At 34.7% G+C, this 10,200-nt stretch overlaps 1 protein-coding gene across 1 annotated transcript; it reads right to left on the reverse strand.

Moving 5' to 3' along the window:
• Nucleotides 1-1,427: 1,427 nt before the first annotated feature.
• Nucleotides 1,428-3,326, reverse strand: LOC145070870 (peroxidase 27-like). The gene is made up of 4 exons (XM_079017829.1): nucleotides 3,070-3,326; nucleotides 2,795-2,983; nucleotides 2,475-2,637; nucleotides 1,428-2,152 (listed from the first exon to the last, which is right to left on the reverse strand). The coding sequence occupies exons 1-4, from the start codon at nucleotides 3,286-3,288 to the stop codon at nucleotides 1,746-1,748; spliced, it is 978 nt and encodes a 325-aa protein (XP_078873955.1). The 5' UTR covers nucleotides 3,289-3,326; the 3' UTR covers nucleotides 1,428-1,745.
• Between the last annotated feature and the right edge of the window lie 6,874 nt (nucleotides 3,327-10,200).

Below are 10,200 nucleotides of genomic sequence, written 5' to 3' on the forward strand. Positions count from 1 at the left end.
ACAGTGCCTTTACAGTAGAAGTTCTTCATCGAGCTCTTCTAAGGCATTTGTTTTATATTAAGGCATTAATTTTATATTTATGGCAAATATTTTATGTTCCCTATAAATAATAATTAGATTAGTTTTTGGAAAAGTAGTTTTTTCCAGATTAGGATTTTCTTTGTACATTCATATCATTATCAATATACACAAAACCATTAATTACCAGATTACTTGCATATTATGGTGATTGATTCTTGATTGTTCTTGATTTTTCGCATTCGTCATCTCAGATTTATTTCTAACAAGTGGTATCAGAGCGGGTTCTTGTAGATCTCAACGATTATTGCAAGAATTGATCTTGTTTATGGCGATATTTTATCATGAATCTCACCTTGTTCTTGAAGTTTTGTATGTTTTCTGTAAAGAAAAAGTCTAATACCTCGTTTTATTGCAAAATCTTGTTGAGATTTGTTATCTTCTACTCATTATTTCATCTGATTTGTTCTTGAATCGTGTCCTGGAAGAGAATTAGAACAAAATTTTCATGTTTATTCGAATTTTTGTGTTCAGATCTATTTTCTCTCTCTAGAAACCATCTCAGATCCGTTTTCTCTCTCTAGAAACCATCTCAGATCTATTTTCTCTTTCTAGAATTTTTATCAGATTTACTTTCTCTTTCTTCAAGTTTTCTTTCTTGTTGAAAATTTAATGGCAGATTATATGGTGTTAAAAGACATGAAAGGACTAGGATTAAAAGTTACAGATCCAAAGTTTCGTCTTAAAGAACGATATATGTTTTGGGATGTTCTTGATCAATCTATGTTGAAGAATGTCATTGAGATGTACAATATCTATATTGATTAGAAGATTGGTGATTTCACATAGATTTCTTGTGGTGATTTAAAAGTAATTGTGTAGAAGATGATAAAGATTTGTTAAAACTGTTTATCATTATCAAAGAATATTTAATTCTGAAGAAAAATCAACATAATTTAGAGAAATAAAGAAAAGAAAAAGAAAGTGTTCTTGACGTTCTTGATAAAGTTCATGAAGTTCTTCAAGTTTCTGATGAAAAAGTGACTCCAGATGTTCTTGTTGAGGGGGAGTCAAAAGTTTCATGTTTTTCAGAAGCTTCACAATCCGAATCTAGTGTTTCAAATGGTGAATCGCAAAGCAAATCTCCTGAAATCGTGAAAGTGAAAAAGTTTTGTTCTATTGGAACCCAAACAAATGATTTTTTTTTGTTCTGATGATGTTTTTGAGGGAATGGTTTCTTACAAAAAATCAATTATTCAAGATGTTCAGATTTACCAAACTACTAAGGAATGTGTTCAAAAGTCTTCAAATGTTTAGATTCAAAAAGGTGAAGAGGTTGTTCAGATTTGAAATTCGTTTCTAAAGCATAGAAATCAGAAAAGAAAGAAGAAGAAGAAGAAGAACGAGTGTAAAATGAAGAAGGTTTGGATGCCTAAGGTACAAGTACCTAGTGCATGTGAAAATGTATAATCGACGTAGTGTTAGTACAATCAATCCTAAACTCCATGATAACAATAACAAAATCACCCTTTTACAAAAAGAATACATTTTAGGTCTAAGACAGACGAAATTTACATAGCACCAAAGTTCATGCAACAATAAACTGGATCGAAAATAAGGAATACTATGAAAGTAACAAAGATGTCTTACCTTTGTCTCTCTTATTCAAATCAAATCACTCTTCAATTTAGTTAGTTTTGAGGGAAATCATAATTACTTCAACTCATTTAGTTTATTAGAGCGCAATGTTTCCTGATTTCACCGACCTTGCCGGTAAGAACTCCAATTTGTCCCATTTTCACCATTGATGCTTGGAAATCTTTAAAGAATGTGTAGCCATGAGACTTAGCTTGAAGCTTGACATAAGCGCTTGTTGTTTTGTCATTTAGAAGTGCAGCATCGGACTGAAACAAGCCTCTCCTTTTCAAGACCACACTGTAGTAGTCCTCATCGAATGATTTTGAACTCCCTGGATCCATTGCAAGGAGTGTGGTTTTGTCGGTTGGAAAGCATATTCTTTTCAATTGAGGTACATACCTCGGGTCTAGGGATGGGTCAGTGTCGCCTTTGCCTGTAAAATTGTACAACCTGGTCGCAATGGTAGAGCAATGTGAAATCCCGACGGTGTGTCCTCCTTTAAACAAATACAATTTCAAACGTTATATTGGTTGTTAACGCACAGTCGTTATAGGGGTATAAGTTCAGAAAAAGTTAAAACACTTAGTTTCTAAAGCCGGAAAACCTCGTTTTTTTTTCCTACCATAGAAAAAGTTGCATTTTTCATATATACCGTTCCATTAAAAAATTGTTTTATACCTGGTTACGCAATATTATTTTCTTTTTAGCTTACGTATTACAAAAAAGTCAAACGAAAAGAAAATGCATGGTATTGGGAATTATTTAAAAGGAAAATCTGTTTTGTATACACTAATTAAAAAAAAACAAAGATCAAATACCTGAAAGAACAGCCAGGTCTTTAACGCTGAGACCCTTGGAGACAAATTGTGCTTTGAGTTGAGTAATGTTGGCAAAAGGAGCAGGTAGTGTAAAACTCTCGGAAGCTATTGATACTCTTCCATCTCTTCTCCCTAATGGCACTGGCCAATATGGGCCCTTAATCTGAATTAAAAACAAAAAAAATAAGACGTAGGTTTTTTTTAGAAGAATGTAAAAGACATAAATGCATGTGCCCTACTCAAGGTCTAGGAGTCAACCTCAGATATCTCTTAATTATATATAGAAAAAGAAATCTTTATTGTGAGAATTAATTAAGTACCTGGTGGATTGCATCTCGAGCCACCAAAGATAGGATGTCTGCACAAGAGACAACACCAGGACATGCGGCTTCTACAGCAGTTTTTGCAGCATCAATAACTTGAAATCCTCTGAGTGAAAGATTTGGAATTCCGTCTTTCTCCGCCTGGTTTTTTCTTGTAGAGTTTATCAACACTGAACCATCACATCCCTGTAGAAACGTCATATATATCATTTTCTATCTTAAATTACAATTAATCAAAATAGATAAGCAATGCACGTTGTTGTTTCACATACCCTCACAAAGCAATCATGAAACTGCATTCGGAGCAAAGCAGCAGCAAGAGAAGGAGCACGATAAATGTAGTTTGCTGTTGTCCTTTTTACAATAGCTTCAGCTCTGGGACACGTCTTTTGGTAGAATCCTAACTTTAGCGGATAGCCATTGGCGACGTCAAAAACAAGAGCAACAAGCAAAAATTGTAGAAGAAGTGCAATGTGCTTTTGGATTGCCATATATATTGCTTACAGACACATGCACAGATCAGGGAGAGATGATTAGGAAGTTGTAGAGTCTTCAATTTATAGCTTTGATGATAACTAACTCACCTGTGAATGCGTCTATGGATGGATGAGCTGTTTTAGAGTTTATTTAAAACAAAAACTTTTATTTTTTGCCTTTTAGGTTCATACTATATCTTATTTTACATTGTCAACCATAGCTCCATGTACCAACAATATTCCAATCAATCAGGGCGTGTGGACTATTAAACGGTGAATGTGTATTGTATGTTTGCAACAATCTGTAAGCTTTTGAAACTCGGCAAGTATTAAAAAATCCTAGCTCTTTATATAAACAAATACAGAATTTGGCAACCACTCCGTCTCTTAGAAGTGCTTTCAAGTAAACAGAAAACGAATTCGGGAACAGATTATCAAATGATCGTTCTATGTTTTCTATGTGCAATTTTCATTTATGAAATCAAACTGGTTTATAAAATAATCTTTATAACAAACCAAAAGGACTGAGGCCTGTGGGTGCCACAAGTTAATGGAAATGTGCCCTCAACGATTAGGTTGACGTTCAAATCTCACTTGGACACCAATGTAGATTTAAATTTTAAAGTATATTTAAGTGTGTATAAGCAAAATATCTTCCAAATTCACTAATTATTTAAAAATGCTAACTCCGTGTGAATGTTGGCAAAATAAGATTCATTAATCACTCCGCTCTCTGAGAAGTGCCTTCCAAGTTATTAGAAAACGAATTCAGGCACAAATTATCAAATTATCGGTCTATGTTTTGTATGGGAAATTTTAATTTATGAAATTACACTGATTTATAAAATAATCTTTACAGAAAACCAAAGGGCCTCTGGCCTAATGGGGCCAGAAGTTATTTGAAAGGTGTCCGCAGCAAATAGATTGACCCTTCGAGACTGCTTAAGAAAAGAAATTGGTGTGTTGACATTTTATGTTGGTTTAGGTACATCTAAGGAGAATCCATGTCTATTTGACCAATTCTTATGAATAATAGTGAAAAACAAATAAAAGATAATATATGCAGTCACGTTAGAAGCACGAAGGATTCCCACTTGGGTGTATTTAAGAATTTGGTCCGGCATATGAATATGCTAGGAGAAAATAAAAACTGAAATAATATGTATAATTTAAACGATGAACAATCATTTCTACATGCGTGTTCTTGTACCTCTGCCCCATTTTCCTAATGGAAAGTCAATCACTACGTTTATGAAGTCTATCAGAAAATGGTACTATACATGGTACTATACATATATGCTACAAATGACCTTGCAACGGACATTTCCAATGGAAAGCTTTCGTTGGAAATTTTAAACCACACGGGCAAAATTCCCACAAAAAGGAAACCCTATATGTAGCGACAAATTTCCGTCATTCTAGTAGAAACATTTGTGTTGAAAATCCATCGAAATACTATCACAAAAATGTGGAAATTGAGTAATCTAACAATTTTTTTTGGTTTTTTTTTAAATATAACAATTTTTTTTTTAAATCTAACAATTTTTTTTTTTAAAATCCGAACCTTTCGGATCGGATTGGGTCATTCCGGACCTGAAAACCCAACCCAAGCCAAATATTGTAGCCCAATTGTATATATATGGGTCCCATAAACAAAACATCTGGAATACGTGTTCCGGAATTCACAGATCCGAAGCACAATCTACCCGCAATTCAGACCAAATTTTAAGCATGGATTCAACTAAGTAAGTTCTACACTTCAATTTAATTTGCATTGATTTTCTGAAACAATTTACGTATTTTGGAATTGACCGGAATGGTCCAGAATCACTTCGGAATATCCAGATTATTATTATTTTTTTTATCTTTTTCTCGCTGTGTGTGTATGAATGTTATGTAAGTACTTTGCAATGTGTTTCTGATCGGTTGTTTTAGTTCGGAATTAGGTATTGTAAGTTCCGGAATGACAACGTAGGTCCGGAACATGAGGTATGGAACCCGATGATCTATTCTAGAATGATGAGTTAGCGTGGATGTTGTTAAAAAAAGTGGGTTTTATGGACGACAAAGTTGTATTCCATTTACAGGGGCTTTTGGAATTGCGTCTGATAAAGGTAAAATCGAAAACAATAATTTTATAATTATAATTTATTTTTACGGTAATGTACTAAAATGTTATTGGAATTTTTTTTGTTTTTACAGATACAAAACGAAGATGTTGAGTTTCAAAATAAGCTAAAAAATAAACTAACAAAGGCACCCATAAAATTAAGAAAGAAATCAGAAATGTTGTTAAAACTTAAATTGAAAGTAGATAGGACTTCGAAATTTGACATCAGAGCAAGTGTAGACAAACATGTTGTGATAGACTTGTGATAGACTAGTTGTAATTATGTTCTTTATTTTTTATGAATATGCTCCAGGAAGTGTTTTATATTATTATTAAATACTTTTATGCACCTTGGTTTTTAAATAGTATATTAATATAGTTTATGTATATTCTATTTTCAATCTCTAACATCTAGTGACTTGAACAATGAGGATGAGTTGTCTATAGAATATGCTATACTGCATCTTGAACACGAGCAATGACATCTTGTTGATACGACTACATTTGGAATGATTCATGATTATCAACCTACTAAAGTACTAATGGTAATACTGGAAATCTCATTACCGCCTTCACTGGCTGAGGACCGGAGAAAAGTAGCATTCTATAACATGCAAATGGTCCTCATTACCATGTCTGAAGATATACGACAATTTGTGAACACAGTGGACATCATCGAAGAAACACGTAGGACACCACCAACAATAGAATATCAAGTCTAATTGACTGACAATGGTTTCAATCTAACTGAGACCTACGTGAAATTCTTTGAAAATCATGTAGACACGACAAGTTTGCATCGGATGCAAGTTCCAAGTTATCGACCAAAAATGTAATCTAATTTTAAATATGGATATTGTAATGTCTTTTGAAACTGAATTTTGTAAAAAGTACAGTATGATTATCTAAAAGGCCAATTATCCTTTTTGTCATTAACATTACTGCAACGATCGTTATAAAAACTAAAGCATAAATAGATCGGTTTCCTCAAATTAGGAAATTGTAATGGATACATATTTTTTTCTAGGGCAATTGTAACATCCATAAAAGTTTATGAAATTTAAAACTTCTTAAATATCCAAAATACCATTAATTGTTACAAGGTGTTTTCAAAATAGTTTCATATAAGAGTTTCCCAGAAATCATAATTATAAATCGAGGAAGTGTATGGTTACGCCTTCGCCTTTCCGCGCTCGTCCGCTATACCTGAAACAATAATTGATAAATGTAAGCTCGAAATCTTAGTGCATACACACAAAAATACACATACAATAACAAACAACATACTATGGGTACAATCAACCATCGGGTTGGAATACCCCAGGCACTTAACCATCGGGTTGGAATGCCAACATACTATGGGTCCTGTCAACCATCGGGTTGGAATACCCAGGCCCTCAACCATCGAGTTGGAATGCTAACATACTATGAGTCTAATCATCCTCGGGATGGAATACTCTCGGCCCACAACCAATCAAACATGTGTATCTATATCAGATAATCATATAACAGTCTATAGAGACAACATATTAGGGTCCTATCATCATTTGGACGTAATACCTCAACTACTAATCAATCATGTGCACATATAACAAGTAATCTCCTGCTAACATACATACAATCAGACCAACTATACGTCACTAAGCATAACCAACATACCTACCAGGATATCGATCTAATCATCTCACAATAGCAACAAATCCAAATAATAATTCAAAGGGCCGGCCTTGGTGCCTTAGACCGTTGAGTATAGTGAGGATAACTCACCTGGCAATGTCAATCTGAACTGAAGAATCGATCTTCCGAATCACTGTCTCACCAAAAATCCCGAACTATTTAAAATAACGAATAATAAGTCAATAAATGGGAATATTAATCTTGACCAAGAGTCTCACATATAATAATAGTCCATTTTGCCTTTTCTCTAATTTGGGCCAAGGCCTAATACCGAATCCACGATCCACAAGTCCACATATACAAGGTCCATTATTGGCCCAATTTTCCAAATTGGGCCTAACTCCCTAATTCGGCCTCATTTAAAGATTCACTACCAAAACTGGACCAAAAATACTCTTATCTAGAGAGTCCAGCAAGGCCCAAGTATGTGTGGCTCAATCCTAAAGCCCAAATCGAAAAAGCCGAACAGGGACGTACATTAGGTGTACTCCTCTGGTACGCGGGGCGTACTCCGTCTCGCGTTGACTGAAAAATGGGATCGTTGACTCGGTACGCGGGGCGTACTGCTCTCTATGCGGGGCGTATGCAAGTTTGTACCAAAACTCTCATAAGTGCTTAATGGCTTATGCACTTAAGTCGAAACTACAGATCTATCGACCAAATGTGCCTAAGACTCATAAAGTCTTGAACTTTAAGACTTTGGACATCCAGAAAGTTCTTAATACATGGTCTTAACACATTAACACCCTCCTAATTCATGCATGGGATACATTCAGCTATTGAGACATAATTTTTATCACTTAGGACCCTTTCTAGGGTCGGGAAGGACAACTTAACAAGTCCAAAATGCATCATGCACAATATTGGGGTTGTTAGGACAAGAAAAGTGCCAAGAATCTAAACAAGACAAGATCTACTCAAAATAATTGCCAAGCTAGAAGCTTTTTACATCATGGAGCTTCTAGAGGACAAGAGAACTTCAGATCTTCAAGCTTGCCTTCCTTCTCCAACTATTTGGTGCAACACCTTCTCCTTGAAGTGCTCAAAACACACACAAACTCACACTCACACACAAGGCTAGGGTTTGGGATGTTTCTAGGGTATGGAGGCTAAAAGTGATGGGAGAAATGAGCCATAAGGATGTTTATATAGCACCGAAACCCTAAATATTAGGGTTTCCTTCTGACATGAGTATGCCCAGCGTACTAGGGCGGGCCTAGTACGCTTAGCGTACCCTTATGTACACACAACGTACTCATCGTGATCCAAAATTGCAATTTAGCCTTTAGGCTTCTCATAGCTTCACCCATTTATCCCCAAGGACTATAAATGAAAAATCTTGGGATGTTACATCAATCAATACCCTTCTAATTTTAACAAGATTTGTTAGACGACCCCGTTCTGCAGGTAACTTATTGATCTCCGCATTTTCATTTTCAATCCACTTCTTAGCTTGGTTCAACATCCTATTTTTTCCTTTTTATTTACTTGCTCCGCTAGATCGTATGCACATTGATTTAGTGTGTGACTTATTTTAGAGTCCATTTCATTTGATTCTTCAGCAGCCTTCATAGCTTGGAAAACATCATCAACCATTTTATCTGGGAGTGGGAAATGTTGGCCTTCCGGAAACGGGTTATTATCTGAACAAACATAACAATCTTCTTATTCATAATGCCAAACACCATAGCGAGTTGAACTTATTCCATTTTTATTTCAATGTTGAGGATGCATGCCGGGTGCATTTTTAAGGTCCAAAAGCAATGTCCGGAAAGTGGCTACGGAATGGGGTTTTAGAATAAGGGTCTGAAATACTGTCAGGACTCTATGACATTTACTGATTGGAATGACTACACATACTGTCACGAATCTATGACTTTTACTATCGGGAAATGACTACGCATATGTCAGGAATCTATGATAATTACGTACAAAAGGAATGTCCGAAACAGTGTTCCGAAATAGTCGGTCCAAAACGTTGCTCTAGAATGAGGATCTGAAATACTGTAAGGAATCTATAACATTTACTGTTCGGAATGACTACTCATATGTCAGGAATCTATGAAAATTACTGTTCCGAAATTAGGGTCCAAAATATCAATTTCGGAATCTGGCTTAGGAATGTGTTTCCAGAATAGTGTTAGGAATCTATGCCTAGTAAATGCCATTATATAAAGGAATTCAAATGTCTAAACTCTTTGCATTGTTAAATTTACTAGTAAAAATTCATTTCTTATAATCCAAAGAAATGACATACTATGATTGTGGCTCTAGAGGTATTATGATGACACCAATGACTAGAAATAACCCTAGACGCTGTTATTACGCTTTTCCTAAAGAGGTATGTGGGTTATCCTTTTATTATTTTTTCTTTGATTTAATATTAATTTACACAATATATGTCATGTCTTTCATCTTAAATTTTCAGGGACCATAATCTGAGTTTATCTGTTGGGTTGAGAAAGCGAAAGACAATAATTCGCTGATAATTAGTAACTTATTTCGATCAAAGAAGAATCTTGAAACCCAAAATATACACTTGAAGATATCGTTAATTTATAGTTGTATTTTCTTTTTTAGAATCATTGTGTCCAAGTTGTAAGCTTTATGCTCATCAACTAAGTTTCCCTTTTGTAACGCTTATTACTCTTTTTAATATGTAATGTTTGTGTGTTTGTTAGTATTACTATGATACTTATAAATTATGCTTTTTATGTTTTTTGTAACATGTAATAAATATTAGGGCAATTATAATATATTTCATTACATACTGCAGATTAATTACAAATATTATTAATTGCAATTACATTGCCAATAAAACTGCAATCAAAGGGTCTGGTATTTTCCATTATGATGGAAGGGAAAGAGGGTGCATGATTTATGTCTGGTAGGTAGTCTGAAACACATTAGCTAGGTAACATATCAGAACCAATCAAGTAATTCATGGATGTTCGAATGACGTGATGCCGCAATAGACGGACCGCACGCTATACCCAAGTTGCGCCATTTTTCCATATGAACATGTATGACGATTCAGATCAACAACACAAGTTTTTTTAAAATAAAAAAACTCAATAAATGTCGGATGGGAGCGAAGATGGGATCTTCGGCAGGATCTTTGTTGCTTGCCACTGAAAAGA

The sequence above is a fragment of the Lactuca serriola genome, chromosome 8, assembly GCF_051521515.1.
Source record: "Lactuca serriola cultivar US96UC23 chromosome 8, Lser_US96UC23_V15, whole genome shotgun sequence".
Taxonomy (NCBI): domain Eukaryota; kingdom Viridiplantae; phylum Streptophyta; class Magnoliopsida; order Asterales; family Asteraceae; genus Lactuca; species Lactuca serriola.